Genomic DNA, 22,237 nt, shown 5'->3' with positions numbered 1-22,237 from the left:
ATGTAGTACCAAGACTCAGACTTTTTTTGTGGAAGCTGTTGCATAGAGCACTTCCTCTGGCTTCTATCCTGCATAGAAGGTTTTCTACCCATAATCCAACATGCGCCACATGTGGAGCCCAGGATGAAACAGTGATTCACCTTGTCCATTTATGCCCTTTTTCGAGAGCATGTTTTCTTGCGAGCCCCCTGGGTTTGAGAACAGACGAGTTAAGTGAGAATTTTGAAGATGCTTTACTGGAAATAGCGGAGAAGTTAGACGAGGAGCAGTGGTCAGAATATGTTAATTCAGTTTGGGCATTATGGAGGTGTAGAAATGACCGAGCATATTCGAGCAAGCAACTAGACCTTCATCTTTTTTTCAAATACTTGTCACTGATCACTAGGGAGTCAAATATTGGAGCAACTCGTGGATCTGGTGGGGTGATAAATAGAGGTTCACGGGCTGTGGTGCTGACAGAAATTCAGAATGAGTATAACTGTTTTTCTGATGGCTCGTGGGTAAATGGCTGGCATGGGGGAATTGGAGTGGTGATATGGTACAAAGAAGAGATGATTTTATACAAGTCCAAGGCAGTGGTAGGTTGTTGTCCGTTGCAAGTCGAAGCTTTAGCACTGAAAGACTCTGTTCTGACTGCTATAGGCTTGGGCATTGAGGTGGGCTCGTTTCATTCTGACTGTTTGGAATTGGTTAACATCTGCTCAAGCTCTCAACCACCGATTAATGCAGAATGGAATGCTTTCGAAGAGATCCTTGAAGTCTGGTATTTGCTGCAGGAACATAAATCCTTCTCGTGTGTCCATATTCAGAGAAGCCAGAATGATTTGGCTGACAATTTGGCAAAAGAAGGAAGGGTAAATGGATGGGACTATGTCGGCCATACATTTCCCAGTTTTAATTTCTAGATATGATATGTTTAGTTCTAAATATGTTCCATAGGTAGTTCTGGATGAAATCTGTTGTAATGCTAGGTGCCTACGGGCTTTAAATGACAAAAAAAAAAAAAAAAAAAAAAAAAAACAAAAAAAAAAAAACAAAAGCTTGCAACTGTGGATAATTTTTAAACGTTGATTTTTTAAATTATTAATTGACATAAAAATAAACTTATAAAATGGTAAGTTTTTATGCACATACTCCTACTTTTGATAGCATCAAACATAATATCCCTTCTCCACATTTATTAACAAACTATTTTAATGTTAATGGTACCATTGTTTCTCGATCTCTCATTAATTTGTTTGATGAGCTAATGGCTAATTTCATCGCATGTCTACTTGTCAAATCAGGGAGGCATTCTCCTTCTCCCCTCCTTGTCTATCACTATAAATCAAGTCGGAGGAGAACTCAGACCAAAAATTAACAACATTTCTGTATATTTCTATTAAGTTCACAACAACCAAGAGAAATAAATACAAGCAATTAATGGAGAGCGCAGTTGAAACAGGAAATTGTCTCGGATGGGCTGCAAGAGATCCTTCAGGCACGCTTTCTCCCTACAAATTCGATCGAAGGTATCTTCCCAATTTCTCGATTGATTTTTTTCCCCAAAATTTCATATTCAAATTTCAGAATTATGTATTCCCTTTTTGTATTAGAGTTGGATATTTAAATATTTGTGCTTGGTCTTATATTTCATATTGAAACAAACAGGGAACCCCTCAGTGCTGATGTATCACTAAAGATATTGTATTGCGGAGTTTGCTATGCTGATGTCAGTTGGACCCGAAATAAAATAGGTGATTCAAAATATCCATTAGTGCCTGGGTAAGTTTTCCTTCATTTTGTTGCCACTCAAAAATTAAATAAAACCTTCATTTTTGTGCTTTTTATGTACATATAGTTGGTCTTACTTTTATCCCTTCTTGTTCTGAAATTCTTTTAGTTAGCACTCTAATAATTTGAAATTGAACCACCACCATCCAAAATTATAGAATTTAAAAGTTATCACCCACGCATTCCGAAGATGCGCACAAAATCTAACTGGTGCGCACCTTGATAAAGGGCACCAACTGGTGCCCCAGTTGGGGGTGCACCCTGAAAAAATTTGTTCTCTTCTCTAGCTAGAGCACCAAATGGGTGCCCTTCATCATGGTGCGCACCAGCTACTCAGCTAGGTTTGGTGCCCTTCCCCAAGGTGCGCATCAAACAAGTTTGGTGTGCATCCAAAGGTGCGTGGGTGGTAACTTTTGAATTTTAGAGTTTTAGGGTGGTAGTTGTTTAATTTCAAATTACTGGGGTGCTAATTAAAATTTTTTGGTTTCTTGTTATAGGCATGAAATTGTGGGGGTTGTCACCGCAGTTGGATCTGATGTGGCCACATTTAAAGTAGGAGACCATGTGGGAGTAGGTACCTACGTTGATTCATGCAGAAATTGCGACTATTGTAATGTGCGTAGAGAGATTTATTGTGACGAAGGCGCAATTCGAACTTTCAATGGTATTGATAAGGATGGTACGATCACAAAAGGCGGTTACTCCACTCATATAGTGGTACATGAAAGGTACTGTCACAAAATACCAGATGGATATCCATTAGAGAAGGCGGCACCATTACTATGTGCGGGAATTACCGTTTACACCCCCATGATGAAACACAACATGAACAAGCCTGGTAAATCTCTGGGCGTAGTCGGGTTAGGTGGGTTGGGTCATATGGCTGTGAAATTCGGGAAGGCGTTCGGTTTAAAAGTTACTGTTATCAGTACAAGCGAATCGAAGAGAAACAAAGCAATTAATCTCCTTGGAGCTGATAAGTTTATAATTTCAAAGGACAAGGATCAGATGGCGGTATGAGCATTTATATTCTCACATTTTTTCTGGTTATCATTATATAGTAAACATATAGTAGAAATAAGCATTTAATTATGTTACAGTCTGCTGCAAAATCTCTGGATTATATAATCGACACAGCATCAGGAGATCACCCGTTTGATCGGTACCTTTCGTTGCTAAAATTCGATGGAATTATGGTTCTTGTGGGGTTCCCTAGTGAGATCAAAATCAGTCCCTTTCTTCTAAATTTTGGTTAGTATTGAATCCTCATTTCTGCTAAGTATCAAGAGATTTTGCTTTAAATTCTTTAACTAAATTCAATCTCATAACTAACTACGCTTTTGTAGGTTCGCGGTGCATTGCCGGAAGCGTAACGGGTGGTACAAAGGACAGGGAAGAGATGATTGAATTTTGTGCAAAAAAATAAAGTTTATCCAGATGTAGAGATAATTAGTATAGAGTATATAAATGAAGCTCTTGAGAGGCTCACAAAGAGTGATGCTAAACACCGTTTCGTTATAGATATTGCTAATTCTCTCAACTAATTAGGTACAAGTTGCAAAGGAGGTTTTTTTTTTCTATTATTTTTACAAGTCCCTTTTTTTGTTTTACATTTTACACTATTTTATTTGTGGACAATGTAATTGTGTTATGTTTGAAATAATTTGAGAGGATTATCGACGGATAATGTATTTTCTGTTTTCATATCAAATATATGAAGCCATGTTTTCTAGTTTGTAAGAGCAGTGTGGTTATGTACAAAATTATTGTGTCAGTGCATACTTGCTAATTGAATTTTTTTTTTTAAATGACCGAAAATAATGAGAAGTGGTTTACAAAATGAGAAATTGAGGATTGCTTGTAATTTTTTTTCCAATTATATTCTTCATTTATGATGATGGTGTGAATCATGGTCTCTTGGATTCAAATCTATTCATATTTCATCTGAATCATTTAAAATTCATCACACGGTTTCAATTACATCTGAATCGTTCTAATATATTATATTGATATAAAAGAAATGAATCATTCTAATATATTATATTGATATAAAAGAAAGAAGTAATTGAAGCTGTGTGATAGATTTTGAGCTATTTAGATAAGAAAAATGGTGTTCTTTTTTTTTTTTTTTTTTTTAAAAAGGGTGCTCCATTCTCACATATTATAGTTGGAAGAGATGAAAACAAAGAAAGTTGGTATATTTATTTATTGTTGTTGTTTAATAACTTTTTCAAACATAACGGCATTAAATTTGACGAATTGGTGAAATTGACAGCTTTCTAAAAAAAATATGTGTTGTACTATAGACAGACCCTTATAAATAAGGAAGCAGCTAACAGTCCCCCAACTCCAGTCCCCCAAAAATCCCCCAACTAATTCTGTAAACATCAATACTAAATCCTGTAAACATCAATACTAAATCCTATAAACTAATTCAACAAATCCTGTCAACATAAAACTTTCAATTCTGTGTGGTCCCAATAACTTCCACTTTAATTTTCACTTTAACTACCACTTTAACCACCACTTTAACCACTTTAACTACTTTGTTTGGGACCACTTTTAAACCTTTAACCAGGACCACATCTAGAAGATCTCTAACAGCTTTTCAAAACTAAAAACTAACCATGACTACATTAAAACTTTGTAAACAAAAATATTTTAAAAATATTCGATTTTTTTTCTCAAATTTTTTTTTCAAATTTTTTTTTCAAATTTTTTTTTCAAATTTTTTGTTTCAAATTTTTTGTTTCAAATTTTTTTTTTCAAAAATTTATATTCGAACTTTTTATTCGGAATTTTTATTTTCCAAAATTTATTTTCAAAATTTTTATTCGGAATTTTCTTTCAAAATTTCTTTTCAAATTTTTTTGTTTATTCTAGATATTACTTTTAATTATTTTGAATTCTGTAAACCTTACTACATAACTATGTAAATAGTTTCATTTAATCCTATAAACCGGTAAAAAAAAATTCAATTTTTAAATTTTTTCAATATTTTCTTTTATTTTTCAAATTTTATTTTTTAAAAGTGTAAAAAAGAATTCAAATTTTTTTTTTCCAAATTTTTTTTTTCAAATCTCCTTCTAGATACACATAGTATCCTGTAAACATACACACATATTATCATGTGAACATACACATATTATCCTGTGAACATACACATAGTATCCTGTAAACATACACATAATATCCTGTCAACATACATATTGTACTTGGAATTATTGCAGTTGAAAGCACGTCAGAACTAAGCTAAAAAGGGAAGGTTTTTATACACGGGGATTTTCGGAGGACTATAGCTCGGGGGACGTTACCTTTCAAAGATCCCCCAACTCCAGTCCTCCAAAAATCCCCCAGATATTTTCAAAGATCCTGTAAACTAATGGAGCAAATTCGGTAAACTTCAATACTAAATCCTATAAACTAATTCAACGAATCCTGTCAACATAAAACATTCTCATTTCTGTGGAGTACAAAACATAAAACTAGTAATATGAGGCGAATCAAGGCAGAGGTTGAGCACATATCATGTAGAGTGAGTACAAAACAACTAAAAGTGGTTAAAGTAGTTAAAGTGGTTAAAGTGATAAAAAACATTCAAATTTGTGTTTTTTTTTTAAATTGCATCTAGATACTACTTCCAATTGTTTTGAATTCTATAAACCTTATCACATAACTCTGTAAACATTTTCGTTAAATACTACAAACCAGTAAAAAAAATTCAATTATATATATTTTTTAATTCTATAAACATTATCATATAACTCTTTAGACAGTTTTATTGAATACTATAAATAGGTAAAAAAAATTCAATTTTTTTATTTTACATCTAAATACTACTTCCAATTATTTTGAATTCTTTAAACCTTATCGCATAACACTGTAAACTGTTTATTTAAACACTCTAAATCTAATACATAACACTTCTTTTCATATATCATCAGGATTGAGAGTTTGTACCAGCACAAAACGAACTTTTTTCTTTAAATTTTGAAATAAACTGCCTTGAAATGATAATATACCCTCAATTAAACAACAAGCCAATGAATATCAGAGTTCTATCTATAATCAAGCAAAAACACAATAAGAAAGTACACACAATTAATAAAGTACAACAGAAAGCATTTAGCTTCATAATACAAACAAATAAAAGAAAACATACTATAACTATTTCAATCCTTCTATCCTCTCAAATCTCTACAGAAGACTAAGCAACACAAAAGTAATATAATTTAGTTTAAGCAAAATAGATGAAAAAAAGGTTATTTGGTAAACCAAAGAATTATAACAAAAAGAGTACAACCAGACCTATAGTAAAGGACACCCCTTGGTAATTGATTGTAGCTTTGCTTGAAGAATTAGAAAGGCAGGATGGTTGAATGTAATAGAGAGACCTGTTAGAGATAAATGCTGGCTCAATGTACAGATTGCCTATAGTGTATGTGTCTGAGCCCTGAAAAAGGAAAAATAATACAACTAACAATTGAGAAGCTTTGTGCTATATAAACCTTAAATTATAACAATCAGCTCAGGTTGAGATTATTAAAGGAAAACTCATTGGTACAACTCGAGAAAAGAGAGTCATATAATCAGAGAAGTTGGAAGAAGAACTATCCATCACTGGAAATAGACTCCCTGCAAGAGCTGTCATCCAACCAACAATAAAGATTATAACAAATCATAAAAAGGACAAAAAACCAATGAGTTTAGTATAAAAGACGACTTGGTGAGCTTAAGAACACCTGAGTCTACTCTATATACTCCATCACAACTTCATAATTTAGTGCAATAATAAGGGTTGCCAATCAGCCCCTTAACCATAATTCTTGTAGTACATCTTATCGGGCTTCACATGTTTACAAAGGTTATGCAAAATGTACTGACAAGGTCACAGTCAAATGATATGCATTCACTGATAAGAAAAACTGCACATGTTTACAAAGGTCTCAAAAACCTTAATCAATTCCTTTTAGCGTCTCATGACCCAATAACATGGCACTAATTGCATGCCATATACTGTTAAAAAGAGAATTTTGTGACTAATAAGCACTATTAAGCCACTGATTTTAACTACCTGATCGCAATTGAATGAACCAGTCCATCCCTCTTTGTTATTTACAGTGCCTTGGGCTTTTGTGATGTACTCTGGTTGATCCAGCTTCTTCAATTTCTCATGCTTCCTCAATCGAAGAGTAAACATTTTAAATAGTAAATTTCTAACCAGCTGCATTTCAAAACACAGCTGAAATTTTTATTTTCTTGAATTATAAATCAAAGTCCAACTTTTTTCAAGAATGCAAACTACACCAACTGTTAGATCCATTTCAATTTGATCAAAAAGTATATACACCATTTTGTTGACAACTTTTCCCTTTTCTAGTAATGATATTTTAAAATCTACAAACATATTAGTTGAGTTAACGAAATGCTCTGGAGCACTTGAGAAATTTTGATATGGGTACTTTTAACTCCCATTTTGAGCAAATGAAACAGTAACTTTCTTATGCTATGTAAATTTTTGAAGCATTTGGTATTTCTAACAATATAAGATTTGAGCATATTAGGCCCATAGACATAGTCTACTGCAAAACATTCACCTGTCAGGTGTAAAGCAGCTTTGGCTCTTTTGTAAGTGTTTTGTTTATTTGTCCTATAAGGATTCTACAAATGAAAACAGAAAAAACAGAATGTGCAATGCTGACTCTTACCAGTAAAGTACAAGTGTCACCAGAAACAATTTAAAATAAATTAAGGTCTGAAACCTTCTAACATTTGCTAGGTTTTAATAATTCCATCGCAAAAGAAAAAAAAATGGCCTAAAGGTACCAAACTGAGCCTCTAAGGTTAGCAAGTAGGAAGTCGTAATCCTGACATAATACCATCATTGTATTTGATATGATCTTTTTATACCCTCAGATCAAATAAATACAAAGTATTATGCTTTACTCAAGAGCTCAGTAACAAGTCAAAGTATATGTAAACTTCTTCACATAATTCTGTAAACATTTGTACTTGATACTATAAACCAAGCGAGAACTGAGAGAGAGACCTTGTCAGTGTCAAGATCTTAATAAAAATGCAAAAAATAAAAAGACTAATTAGCAAATTAGTTACTAATAGGTACCTGATTGTCCTCTTTCATGATCAACAGATGTTTTGACCAGTAGTTGCCTTGAAACTTGCACAATTGCCAATGAATTCTGACAAGCCTGATTTCAATTAATCAAATATCTTGTAATATAAATCTTGGCAAAAAAATTGTTTGAAGGAAGGCCAACTTAAGAGGTGATATGCAATTTAAACTATGAAAATACTTGATACAACTCACAACCATATTTACAGATTTTCAATTACACACCCAACAAACTTATGAATAAATGATCTAGAATGAGCAGTAGGCTAAAATTAAATATAACAAATAATTAAGTATATAAATGCAAGTAAAAATTGCAAAAGTGTATATACCTGAGCCATGAACACGGGAGATATGACCAGTCAGCTCAGCCATCTTGGTCATTGAAGGAGCTGATGGTGTAAATCTGAGCTCTGATGTTGTTGTTCACAACTGCCATATTAATTTTCAAGGATTTAGGTAAATTTTACCAGTAAATTAAGGACTCAAGCACCTCTCCAGTAGAGACAAAACAAAAATCCCTCAGTCCACTCATCCCCCCACAATAAATTAATTTACAAAGATTTAGATAGTTTTATGAAATGAAACCCACACATTTCCTTTGGCATTAATTCATGAAGCAAATTAGATATATTGCAACAGTAAGGCAACAAACAAATACAAAAGAAAATAAACAAAATATGAAAAAAATTAATTACCGTGCTACAAGCATTCCACAAATAGACACAATTAACATATAAAACATCTCCTATTTTACAAGTCGTTCATATTTCATTAAAAAGCAAATTTACATGTGTGCCTCTGTGCTGGTATTGGTGCCTCCGGTGGGAAGGCGGCGGCGGCGCGAGTGAGGAGAGGGAGATCGCTAAATCTGTAGAGGAAGGAGAGAGAGATCGGAGTGGAGGCGACGGAGGTGATCTGCGCTGGAGCCTCCAGTGCGAACACGGCAACGGCGGCGCGAGCGAGGAGAGGGAGATCGCTAAATTTGTAGAGGAAGGAGAGAGAGATCGGAACGGAGGCCACGGAGGTGATCTGCGCTGGAGCCTCCGGTGCGAACACGGCGGCGGCGCGAAGATCTCGCCGTGGGGAGGTTGATCGGAGCAGTCCTTCGTTTTTTTTTTTTCTTTTTCAGCCTTTTCTAATCGGTTTTTTTAAATGAAGAGATGGGATCAGAAGTTTATAAAAGGTCGTATCCGTACCGTTAGAATTCTGTTAGATAGTGGATAAGAGAGTGGATAAAATAGCTGCGGGGATTTTACGGGGACTGGACATGGGGGGACGTTACCTTTTCTCTATAAATAACAATATATTACGGTTATATAATTACTGCTCAATCAAAAATTAGCTTTTGATTTAGTGGCAAAGATACACTGATCTCTATAAAAAATAAGGTCATGATTTCAAAACTCAGATGAAAGAAATCCTTTGTTGTATTATAAAGATATAAATAGTTGGAGTCAACCTTTACTCAAAAAAATAATTCCTGCTCGATCCAATATTGTAACATAATGACAAGCATGGATAATTAATGGACACATACTGATTATATTCCAAAGAGTACGTAGGTGTATGAACAAATTATTCCACAACTTTTTATTTATTGATCTTTTAACTTTATTTGCATGAAATTCATTCTCAAATTAAATTTGCAAGGATTGGTTCTTGAATTTTTGAAAAAGAATTCTGTTAACTCACTCAAATTCTATCAAAATAATAAAATAAGACAATTCTTAAAGAACAAACTTGTAAAAAGCCATAATTGCATTAATTAATGGCCGTTAATTTTAGATAAAAAAATTAATTAAAAACATGTAGTAAAAATAGTTAAGGAGGTGGAGGGGTCCAATTACAACATTTGAAAGTTACAACATCTTGCTACAACTTAGTTTTACGGTTTTTAAAGTTCAAATAGTCAATCCGAACCGTTCAACATGTAATCTTTATTAAAATGTGCGTGAAGATCAAATTTTACATTTTTATGAATTTTTTTATTATTTATTAAGTATTTTACAAAACTGCTACTTTTAGATAATTCTGGACCACTGAAAAACAACATTTTTATAAAATACTTAATAAATAGAAAAAAAAAATATAAAATTTGATAATCAAACACATGTTAGTACAGATTATATGTTATACGGTTTATATTGACTGTTTGAACTTTAAAAATTGCAAAACTAAGTTGTGTAATATGTTGTAACTTTTAAATGTTGTAAGTAGATTCCTATAATATTTGTAGCGAAATAGTGATCTAATTCTACAAATTAGTAAAATAATTTAGTAAATTTTTAAATTTTAACCACGGAGATTACCCAAGTTGACAAATATGTAAAAAGCCATTAAGCTGAAAATATTGACTTGTGACTTTCAGAGCTGAGCCGAGTAGACTCACTAATAATAAGTTATAGCACAATTTTCACAATTTCTACAGACTGAGCCGAGCCGAGTCGTCTACAAAGGATTCTGAGCCGAGCCCAAAAATGCTTTTCCAAATCCAACCATTAATTTTTTGGAATGCACGAATCTCAAAACAGATGAACAGTTGGATTTGAAAAAGAAGCAGGGTCTCTTTGATTCTTTGGAATCGCAGCAGATTTCTGTCCTATCTAATAAGGATTGGATTCAAATTTTTAAGATGTCAAACAGCCTAGTTACCATAATTTCAATGGCAAATGTCATTGTGGTTTTTATATCCTTAGAACACTTGATACAAAACTTTAATATTAATACGTGTGCACACAACGGGCAAGAAATTATACAGAATTTAATTGGAATAAAAGATAAAAAAAACACTCCCAAATTTTTTTTTGTTTTTAAAAACCAAACTGAACCAACCGAATTAAAACTGAACCAACCGTTTTGTTCGGTTGAACTGAATAAGAGATTAAATTTCAAAAAGTCAAAATTCAATACATTAGTAATTTTATAGAAATAAATATCAATAGAAATCCAACACTCCATATGTAGTAAAAGGCGGGTCAATAACTAACCGAGTTGCCTTTCCTTCTGACACTAACTGAGGGAGTGTATTTGCCTCTTTAGGCTGTACATTTTGTGCAGTCCAAATGGTGGCATGTGACCAATCATTCATTGAGATCACCTTCTCACCATTTACAGAGCCCACCTGTGCCTCCAGAGCAGCCATCTTTTCACAGAAGAGTAATGCAGTCAACTCCACAGGGACTTTTTGGTGGAGATGGATACCATAACTGGCAACAGCTGCTACACCATGGCTCCTCTTATGAGCCAGAGTTACATGGCCACTTTTGAGGTTGCTCTGCATTTCCTTCTCATTGAACAACTTCTTAACACTTGGATCTGCCTCAGCCAACTAAGAAAAAAAAATATATATCATGGCTTAATACATGTTACAAAAAATGATTCTCCAAAAAGCAGCATATTGGATATGCTTTGAAAATGGATCTACTCTTTCTACACTTAATAAAAATACCTAAAAGAAAAAAAAAAATAATGACCTTTTCCAAGAGGTTGACCATCTCTCCAACTGGTAATGTAACAGCTGCAAAAATGATGTTGTCAAACCTTCTGTGCTCTCCTTTTGCTACCTTTTTTAACTGCTCCATCACACTACTTACTGCCCCTTCAAATGGTACCTGGCAGATCAAGAGTGTAACAGGTGAATAGAGTTCCAAATTTTGCACAAGATAAAAGGGGTCAGTTACTGGTAAAACAAATCAGAAGTTTGCAACTCCAAACAGTGACAGAATTTTGTGGCAGTACTGCCCTTGAAATTCAGAACTGGTACCACAACTGCTAGAGGGGACCTACCTAACTCGATGTACTGCACAACTTAATTGTAAAATTTTCCTTTTCTAATGAAAATTGTCAATGGGCATTTCACCGACTCACCTTAACAAATCCAAACAGTGGCAACCAGACATAGAGATTTATACCTGAATCGAGTTAATGTAATCAGTATTGTCAGTCATTATTTTTCGTAGTTTACTCTCCCATTGAGCCCACTCCCTTGCATATGTCCCTTTAAAAGGCTCCGTTCTAAAGTATACAAAGTTTACCAAATTAGAAAGTACAATGCACAATTATATAATTTAGTTGTGCGCCCGTAACTCGTTCAGATAGAGCCGTTAATAAAACAAGTAAACAAGTATCAGTAAATCATTTCATAGGGATCACATAGGTACAGTTGCGAGTACGACAAGGCTGTGAACGCTTGATTTACCAGAATCAGTTTTAAGAAGATAAGGTGTACCTTCCATGCTTGTTTTGATGAAGCCTGAAAAGACTGATCCCTTCTTCCAAAATAGACTTAACTGCATCAGGCAGTGGGTCCCTAGATTCAGTTAAGAGGGCTTTAATTAATCAATACAGTACTAGGGAGTTCTTCCCCCTGCCGTGTTAGAAATATAAAAATAGTGGTGATTATAGTAATAATGAAGATAATGAAAAGGCTTCAGTTAAATAGTTTGAAAACAGCAGTATCTAAAAGAGAGAAAAATAAATTGTACCTGTCAGGCTTCAATACAGGCATTTTCACAAATGACCCAAAACGCTTGTATAGTTCACCATCAAAATTCCTTCGGCTCTGGAATAAATCAGATATACAGCTTAGTTAAAGCTATAGTAAATAAAAATTAAGCAAAATGTAATAGAACAAGAATAAAAAGAAATTCTCTTTCTTGCCTTGCCATCATAAAGGTGGTAAAACATCAGAAGAACATAACCAGGATTCTTAGAACTCGCATCAAGTTTTCCCTTTAACATCAGAAAAGAAGAAGCATCACAAAACAAATAATTTTTTTTTAGGAAAATTAGTGATCAGGTTGGGACTAAAGGCTACCCCAACTTGTTTGGGACTAAAGGCTTAGTTGTTGTTGTTGTTAACAATCAGGTCATTATTTGCTATATTGATTTTAGGATAAAGTAATAGGTTTTGAAATGAAACCTATTATAAAAAAAATGTTACAAAAGAGATTCAATATAATTGAATCATTTTGAATAAAAATAAGTAAAGAAAAAGCGAATAAACTGAAAATAAAATACTCCTAAACTAACCATTTTGTGACAAATAATTAAAGATACAACAACTTCACTACCACATGAGGACTTCCTCTTTTGGTACATTTAGGTCGTATTTTGCAAAGAAGGGAAGCAAAGAAGCATTGGAGATTTGTGGATTATTACACCTGCAGTATAGAAATCCGGGTTATATAAGACTTACCGGATGGTTAGCTCGCTGAAGTACACGGTATATGAAAACAGCCAGTGTATCGAGAGAAAAGGGATTCGTGTCAGTCCCTACATATAAGGAAAAAAAAAAAATACAATTATCTTGGACTAGTTAAAATACTTTTTTATTTTAGAATTTAAATATGAAATATGGAGCAACTGATGCAACATAGAATACCTTCAGATTCTGGAACAACAGGGACAGCTGTAACCTTAAACCTCTGAGTCATGTCTTCAATCTGAAAAACAATTGAAAATTTGTCAAAGAGGAATCAGATATCCTACAAAACAAATGCCTCGAGAAAGGAAAAATATATCACCTGTCCCCACACTTTCAAATTAGGTACATTCTTGTCAGCAACAGTAATTGTGTTTGGTTTCTTCTTCAGCTGATCAGAAATCAAAGGCCAATATTTTCTTCCTACAAAATCATTTATTTTTACGGAATCAGAAAGTTAAACCAAAGAAAAAAAAAAAATACAGCAGTGTCAAATTCAAGCCTTTAGTTAGATCTCCCATAAAGCTATGCATAGGGCGGTTATCACCGAGGCCACCAGGAGTGCTCATAATTTCTTTGCACAGAGCTGACTTACCACATCCAGGTATACCTAAAAGATAAATCATCATAAAAACATTCTAGAATCGTATAAAAGTTATCTAGCATACAAAAGAAACGGAACTGATGTATAAAATCTGATTTCTTAATAAGTAATTGCACAGTAGGAATAAACCATACTGTACATGCACAAAACTAAACTTTTGTTTCTTTTATCGATTGGTTTCACTTATTAGCATCCTCTTTTGCACAGTGCTTTGCTGTGCCCTTCCTTTTTTGTGCTTCTGCATGCATATGCTTACTTATTTGTTGTGAATATTTGACATATTACAATTCAGTTTCTTAGAATGAACTTTACAAAAAGCACACAAGTAAAACTAGCAGACCTCAGGCTGAAACACCAAAACACAATATGCAAATGATACTGATTTTCGATAGTTGGAGTATGCCAATACAATACAACAAAATCCTTTTTTTTTTAGTTTTGGCAATTGTAAAAAAAAAATTCGGTCTTCAAGTACGTTTTCATATGGAGATCGTGTTTACCAGTTCGGATCGACTGTTCAAACTTTGAAAATAGAAATACAAGTCCATGGCACAGGTCGATCCGTAATATGCATATTACCACAGCCTCACTCATAAATAAAGTGAATCATAATGAATAAATTGTACCAGGGAAGAACACAACAAGGCCTTGATCTTTAGTGACAGAGTCGGGGGTTTTAGGAGTACTGGGGCCGGGCCCCTGGTCACGCTGGAGATTGCCCTCTTCATCTCTGTCTCCTTCAATGAGAGCAAGGAAAATCTCTGAACTGACAAGGTTGCCGGCAGCTCCAATTAGGGCCTGATTCTCGGGACTTCGCTTGGCGTATTGCTCCAGGAAAGGCTCAGCCTCAGTGAGATAAATGGATTCTGAGAGTTGCTTGTCACTATACTTTCTGGTAATATATGTAGCCCTGAAAAAATACAAACGAAAAAGTACAAACAGTTAACTTTCAGAATCAGTTCATGTAAGATAAGTCTTGTGTTCTTGTATCATACGTAACATATGCACTATAAAACCCATGAAAATATTAATGAGCATTTTAACTGGTATATCTTCTAGTCAGTAAAAACCTAGGAAAACCATAAAGCCGGTAAAGGTTCTACCGTTCTTCAGTACAAGCTGTACCTAAACAAATTGGGGAATTTTACTATATTTCTTTCATATCTTCTGAGGGGTTCGCCAGATCCAATACTAAACCATAGTATATACCAGTAGCTACAATTTACTAAAATTACAGTATATACCAGTAGCTGACAAACACAAAAGTATGCTTGAAGAGGAACTATAATACTTACCGATAACAAAAGGTAGCGGAAAAGATGTAGAAACCAAAACACTAACAATACAAATGCAATAAAATAATTAAGAATAGAAAAAAGATAGTAGAATAAGAATTGAATTTACCATTCGTCCAACATTTTACTAAGTTCTCGTTGCTTTTTTTGTGATGTTCCCCAATTATGCATCTGGCTATAAGAACAATGGAATATATATATAAAAAACCTCACCAAAAATACTCAAAATTATGCCTGCAGAAGTCAATTAAGAAATTGAGTAGCAATTAATCCTCAACTGTTCAACCAAGTCTGGAACTATTCTTTAAGCGTGTAATTATGCCTCGATTAAATCTTAAATTGTGCAGCATCCTAATGACCCAAATTTGCTAAACAAATCTTGTTCTGCATTCATTTGTGCAATAAACCCCCAAAGAACAAAGAAAAAAGTAAAAGGAAATGGCAAGGACTATACTGCAGTCCATTGAGTACCAATAATGGTACCATACTAATACAAATTCAGAGAGATGCAGGTAATTAGGAAACCAGAATCCACACCCAATATTAGTAAACGCTAGTGCAGCATCCATTATGTTCAGAAGCAAACCTGAGGTAATAAGTTCTGTATTTAGAGGGACCATCTTTTAAGAGTATTGACAAACCATTTCGGATTAAAAATGTACGTATCTGCAGTTGTAAGCATGAAAAAAAAGGTTACAAGCAATGCTCTGAGTAAAAATAAATTCTGTGGCTGAGTCTGCCTGCACAAACCATCCCCCCCCCCCCCCCCCCCCTCGCACCCACACACACACACACCCTAAAAAAATAAACTATAACCAGCAAAGCTTGAGATAAAAAGGAGCAATGACTTACTTTGTAAGTCAGAAATTTTAACTTAACCATCAAGTTTGCATCCTCATCCGCTAGACCAGTTCTATCAGAGTTATTAGACTCTGACACAATGGTCATGTCCTTCAGCAGCGAATCACTTTCTTTAATGAGCTCTTCAGCTTTCTCTTTGTTCACTTTGAACAAGTTTACATCAACAAAGAAGCCTAGTACAAGAGAAAACAAAAACAAATGCATAAACTTAAACCAGATGTCAAATATACCAGTGGAAGGAGCCAGGAATTTTTATACACTGAATGAAACTGCAAACAAATGAGAGGGGAAAGATAAGGAGAGCACACCTCTGTACAATGGCCACAATCCTTTTTTCTTCCTGCAATATACAACATGAAATAAAGATGTTAGTAAAATTAAAATGTTAATGAATAAATAAGTTCAAACAATGGAAACTCTCTTTTAAGTTATTAAACAGTTCTACATGAACTCTCAAAAAATCATTTAGTTAGCAACTAGGCAACAATAACAGGAGAAAAATCATAAGTAAACAAATATTCCCACTGCAACCGAAATAGCAAGTATTAACCAAGACATACTGGTACCAATTAGGACCTCTGATCTATTATTTAGGGATATCTTAGGCAAAGTGATTTATTCAAGTAAAATTAGCAGGACAACACATCAACATACCTCATCTCTTGCTGGTATCGGCAGAAAACAGAATCTCTATGGACATGGATAACCATCTTACAGTAGAGGTCATTCTTCGACAAGGCATCAATTTTATGGAAATTAGTGTAACACTCCGGGCATCTTTTCGGTATCAACCTAATCAGCTCCTGTTCCAGTTTGGCATTATTAGTACTATGGCAGGCTTATATAAAAAAATTTCCAGCTGTCATCGGTATCAATCTGGAACTTTTTATGTGCCTAATCTTTTATAAAAAGGCACCAAATCCGGTCCGGTGAGTTGCTGTTTTGTTTTCGTACGACCTTTTTTTTTTAATTCTTTTCTGCTGGGTTCAACTGTCTTGTGTCTTTCATGTGTCATTCGTACCTCACATCCTTATCTCCATTTTCAAAGTCTAAACAATCGATCTGAACCGCTCAACATGATCTCCATATTGAAATGTGCTTGGAGACTAAATTTTATATTATTCGGAAATTTTTTACTATTTTTTTTAGATAGGTACAAAATCCCTGCTTTTGGATGGTCCAGAATCTTCTGAAAACAGTGATATTGTACCTATAAAAAAATTAGTAAAAAGTTTCTGAATAATATAAAATTTGGTCTCCAAGCACATTATAATTTGGAGATCATGTTGAGCGGTTCGGATTAACTATTTGGACTTTAAAAACGGAGATAAGGATATGAGACACGGATGAGATATTTGAACCCTACTCTTTATAAATTCACAATGTTCACAGTACCTGTAGTTTCATGGTGGAATAGTCAGAGGGATAGACATGAAGAAATTTGGTAAGGACCGAGGGATCAACATTGCGGAATTGACTGGCACCAAAGTCACCAACTCCGAACCAATCAGATTGCGTGGGACACATTGAAGTCCCAACGGCATCCAAAAGTGCCTTTATTTGCTGCAGAATAGGAGGTCAAAGCATGTATTGTATTGCAGAAATACAGATATCGCAATACCATATTATGAGAAATTCAAACCAGTTAAGGTATGATTTGAATTCGATTTTTCCTATTATTTAACTGAAGTTTGGAATATAAACAAACAAATAAGCCAGTTAAGGTATTACTGAGCTGAACTCTGATCCTAGGGTCAAAACTAAACATGAAACTTCAAAGATTAAAAAAAAAAAAATGGCCAAAACACTACCTCCTTTTCATCTGATCTGTTAGCTGCCCACAAATCACGCAAACATGGGCCCAAATCCTCATCAACTAGACAAATAGTAAGCTAAGAATGAGTAAAGCATATTAAATACAAATCACTGAGCTTCAAATATGCATAATGTTATCTTATTTTCGCTGACTCCTCTTTAAGTGTGAAAAGAGCAAAAAAAGAAAATTACAATAGAGAGCTAGAAAAAATTCAACTGTACGAAAGCATCAGCTAGCACCAAGCTTTAAGAATAAATAATGTTAACCAACACTCAGAAAGATATAAAGGAGTTGTAGGACAAATAAAAATAATTCTTGTTGTAATGTCTTGTCTTACTGATTCCTAGCAACAAATAAAAAAGAGGACAAGAAAAACTATGTGGAAGGAGATATTAAATTTACAGAAGTATTACCTCCATCCAAAGGTGGTGGTGGAAACTCTTTCAACACATCCTTCATTTGTATGGAGCTGTCATGACCTACAATACGTGCAACTAAACCTTCCAATATCTCACCTTGCACTTCTATGTGATCCAATGAACCTACAACAGAAAACAAAATAAACATTAAAAGAAAAAAAATTGCGTGAGCTAATTAATTCTTTCTTATATGTTTCCTAGTAAATGTTGACACTGAACAAGAAGGAATCATCTTTGACCAAACACAAGATTACATTCACAAAAGAGCAATCATTTGATTGGCAAAGAAGAGTGTATGGGCAAGGCAATACGCCCGGGGGGGGGGGGTGTACTGCCCCCACAAAATCATGCAAAACAGCAAGATTTAGAGAATCTTTGATGTGCACAGTCAAGGCAGGGCTCCCACGAGGTGAAGTCAGCTCTAGTACCCTCTTGAATTCTCCGAACAAATTGTATATTAGTGTCATCAAAAGAGTCATCCAGCTCAATTGCGGTGCTCTCATTCTCTCCATTGAACAACTTGTCAAAGTATTATTTCCATCTGTTCTTTATCTCGTCGTCTTTCACCAAAAGTCTATTATTCTTTCGATTCGAGGTCATCTCTTCCACTGAAAAATTAACCGAGTTCTCGAAAGTTTTGGTTTCAAATAGGGTTTCTCTTTCTATTTTGTTACCAATTTACCACTACCAGTGCTTGCACAAAGTACTTTACAAGATAGACTCGATTAAGTCAGTTAACCAAATAAATGTTTAAAAGAATAGTTATATTGACAATAAACTAAATTTGACAACCGCATCAACCGAAACAATGCTTAGCCAAAAAAATTTAAACAAGAGACAAGTTCTACTTCTATAATAGTTTTGATAGGCAACATATAAATTTTTGGTGTACTGAAAATCAATTGGTCGTCAATCGATATAAGTTCAATTAACATTTTACTTTTCGCCAAGCAATTCAAATTGCACCAAATATAAGTTCAATTGGACGGTTCTCACATTTATCAAACTAAGTTGGTTGTCAATATATCATTTTCATATTAAAAGACGCCATTTCTTTTACCAGGTATAGATATATCCGCCACTTCATCAAGAGCTTTGCAAACTGTTGTTGCAGTCCCTTCCTCACATAGTGCATCATAGGCAGCAAAAAGTGCAGTTGTAGATTTCCTTTTGAAGTTTGACAAATGGTGCAAGCAATAACAAGACATCAATTAGTAATTTGAGTTTAGTGAAATAAAGGCTTACACAAGAATTTAAGAGTCCCCTAGTGGTAATCTATACTACTATGGTACATTTGACTGGAAGAAAGTTACCAACAATGCACTAAGCTGGATCATACCCGGTAACTTATTAAACATTCATTATATATTATTTCCCAGTCCAAAGCCCCGTCGCACTTTTCCCCGATAGAAGCTAAACACATTCATATTTCTCCACTTCTTCATTTAATTAGATTAGACTAAATCTTAATTAAAGTTCATTTAACTCGTCAATTTCAAGTATAATTTTCACTTTAACCTCACTCTCACAAATTTGAACCAAAAACTAAAGCAACGAAGCTCAATTCATTCTCAACGACTTAGCAATGTACTTTTTTCCTTATTTAAGCTGGAGCATTTTTTTTTTCCTATGCATTTTGGAGAGAAAGATAAACTGGAAATTTAATTTCTGAATGATATGAATGTTATCTGATTTGATGGGGAAATAAGCTTTTTTAAAGTTTTTATAGGAAAATAAGAAATATAAGAAGTTTTGATGGGATACGAGCAATTATCCCTACCATTATCAGGACTATAGTTGTCGGATAATATAAATCGTGCAGAAATTATCAGGTACCTTGTAGATAACAACCAAACATGGTTTGTGGGCAGGCGCCATTTCCTACAGAAAGCAATTAACTTGGGTGTTGAGTAAAACTTGGGCTTGCCAACCCCCAGCTCAGTCACTGCTGTCACCACAACTGCAATAAGTAAAAAAAAAAATGAAAAAAAAAAAATGGAGATGTCATAAACAGAGTATATACAGCACTTGCTTCCAAAGAGCGATTTGGTAGCACAAGGTAGGGAGAAGTAATCTATAAGAATGTTAATTTTAATGCTTGTGTACATTTAATTAGCTCTAGTTTAGGTCTAAACTTGTGGTGGCGAAAAATGAAGCAAATCTGCATACCATAGTCATCCTTTGGTCTTTGACCATGATCGCCAAGTACAGCAGTGACCAGCTCCATTGAAATGGACATGCGGTTTTTCTAGCACATATTAAAAAAAAAAAAAAAAAAAAAACTCAGTCCATAAGACAAACCTTGGTTAGAAGTATCCTAATACCAGAAAATATCCTAACAACTGGAATGGTACTGCACTGGCTGATCCAATGCATACAGAAACCAAAGTATTTTTTTTTTGGATTTCAATCAAACTATAGATATTGATATATGAAAAAAAAACATAGAATAAATCACACCTGCACAAAAGCTACTTAAAAAGATTATGGTAGTATGGTACCTCTAAGAAATCGTTAAACTCTGCTTGCATTCTTGGTGCCTCTTTGCCCCAAGCCATACGAAACATGCGGCCTAATACAAACACTCCAACAGCAGTGTATCTACACCCAAAAAAAGAAAGAAATCTTCTCAGTAAGATGAGACAAAAGGTATAAAAAGTTAAGAAAAAGATATAGTGACTTGCTAACTTATTTCCAAAGCTATTCTTGGCATAGGCACCACCCTCGTGACCCGCATACATAAAAAGCGATCCAGAGTGCTTGAGTGACACCTGTTAGTAAAAATTAACAAATTTCATGGTATCATAATATGTAGATAAGTGATGTCATCAACAAAACAGTAATACAATAATGCACAAAGGTACCTCTACTGTAGCCAGGCCTTGTGAAACCATCTCAATCATTCTTGTTCGGATCTGGATAAAAAATTGCAAATTAGTTTTCTCTTCAATGATTCCAGTACCTCCTAATCAGGTAATAATATACACATACCTCTTGATCTGATTTCTCATTCTCAAACTTGGGGTAGAACGTGGCTCTGACTTGCGCACGTGCAAATGTATTCGCATCTTCATTGAAACCAGCCCCAAGTGGCCCTTTAAACAGCTCAATCAGTCTACTGGGATCCATGTTGGTCTCATTTTCTCTCTCCACAGCTACAGTCGAGGCACTAGACGCATACCCAACTTTTGGCACCCATATTTCCTTACCCCTTTTTGGAGTGGTACCAGTAAAGGGGGTTGACGGTTGAGTGGAGGCTTCTGACAGACTGATTTGAGATAGCCTTTCTGTTATTTGATCAGAGGTGGATGGGTGTGAAACGGTTGGTGCTGCTTCTTCGTGCTTTTCCCATCCACTAACGGTTTTGCTTTCCCTGCCAATTAATTTAAGTAATTGAGATGGAATTCTTAGTATACATGAACTACATAAAAGAATTAATAGTTTAAACTAGTAGTCACCTGACACACCTAGTTTGATACCTAGATATTTTCGATCGTATAGTTAGAGCCCAATATATATACTTATTCATTCATTAACCATGCATGCTTACACGCTTAGAAGAAGAAGCATTAATTCCTTTGGTCTTTACAAACCGAGTGTTGTAAATTTTCTTGTTTTTATTATAAAAGCCTGATGAGGTCTCCATGAATGAAATTTTCAATCTTGTTTCCAAATTGGTAAATGAGTACTGGTATTGTTCTGGTATGGTAACCAAAATAGTGGATCTACCTGCATGTTGCGCTCAAAGATGTAGCCAAGTTCTTAGTCGACAACGGGCTTGTCATCGTGGATTTCTTACCAGGCACGTGCATATATGGAACAAAACCAGGGTAAGGAGGAGGTGAGATTACTTGCTCTCCAATACACCGTGGGGGCGTGAAAGAGAAGTTTTTTTTTTTGTTTTTGTGTTTTTCAATTGAAGGCCCGACGGGCTACATCCAGGCTCTCATTAAAATTTAAAATCCATTGCCAGGCCAGGCCCTTGTTATATATGTATGGCATGAGAACAGCCCCAGTAAAAAGTAGAGCAATTCAATGAATTTTAACAAAAAATTTAACCACGGAGATTACCCAAGTTGGCAAATATGTAAAAAAACCCACTTTTAAAATGTGAGCATGTTGCCACTCAC

At 34.6% G+C, this 22,237-nt stretch overlaps 1 protein-coding gene and 1 pseudogene across 2 annotated transcripts; one reads left to right on the top strand and one right to left on the bottom strand.

Moving 5' to 3' along the window:
- The first annotated feature begins 1,350 nt into the window (after nt 1-1,350).
- LOC144567931 (putative cinnamyl alcohol dehydrogenase 1) lies at nt 1,351-3,513 on the top strand (annotated as a pseudogene). Its single transcript, XR_013515562.1, has 5 exons — nt 1,351-1,511; nt 1,651-1,764; nt 2,271-2,787; nt 2,874-3,024; nt 3,120-3,513. The product of XR_013515562.1 is annotated as a putative cinnamyl alcohol dehydrogenase 1 (transcript).
- Nucleotides 3,514-10,819: 7,306 nt separating this feature from the next.
- Nucleotides 10,820-21,971, bottom strand: LOC144567922 (tRNA ligase 1-like). Its single transcript, XM_078318123.1, has 27 exons — nt 21,837-21,971; nt 21,099-21,480; nt 20,972-21,022; nt 20,796-20,878; nt 20,609-20,708; nt 20,277-20,355; nt 19,944-20,067; nt 19,168-19,274; nt 18,102-18,230; nt 17,684-17,748; nt 17,268-17,435; nt 16,527-16,675; nt 16,181-16,212; nt 15,864-16,045; nt 15,598-15,677; nt 15,121-15,186; nt 14,343-14,626; nt 13,615-13,722; nt 13,435-13,535; nt 13,293-13,353; nt 13,107-13,183; nt 12,569-12,640; nt 12,394-12,470; nt 12,138-12,218; nt 11,821-11,923; nt 11,383-11,520; nt 10,820-11,237 (listed from the first exon to the last, which is right to left on the bottom strand). The coding sequence occupies exons 1-27, from the start codon at nt 21,917-21,919 to the stop codon at nt 10,845-10,847; spliced, it is 3,375 nt and encodes a 1,124-aa protein (XP_078174249.1). The 5' UTR covers nt 21,920-21,971; the 3' UTR covers nt 10,820-10,844.
- Nucleotides 21,972-22,237: the final 266 nt, after the last annotated feature.

Source organism: Carex rostrata, chromosome 2 (genome assembly GCF_964058835.1).
Source record: "Carex rostrata chromosome 2, lpCarRost1.2, whole genome shotgun sequence".
Classification (NCBI taxonomy): Eukaryota; Viridiplantae; Streptophyta; class Magnoliopsida; order Poales; family Cyperaceae; genus Carex; species Carex rostrata.
Note: the sequence above shows the minus strand (reverse complement) of the source record. Positions and strands in the feature narration are given on the sequence as shown.

Excerpts from the sequence above, each read along its gene's own strand:
- LOC144567922 (XM_078318123.1), bottom strand. The coding sequence starts at position 21,919 with ATGCACGTGCCTGGTAAGAAATCCACGATGACAAGCCCGTTGTCGACT. Across the intron at positions 13,723-14,342 it reads CCTTGTTGTGTTCTTCCCTG|GTATACCTGGATGTGGTAAG; the intron begins GTACAATTTATT and ends TTTATCTTTTAG. Across the intron at positions 13,536-13,614 it reads TATGGGAGATCTAACTAAAG|GAAGAAAATATTGGCCTTTG; the intron begins GCTTGAATTTGA and ends ATGATTTTGTAG.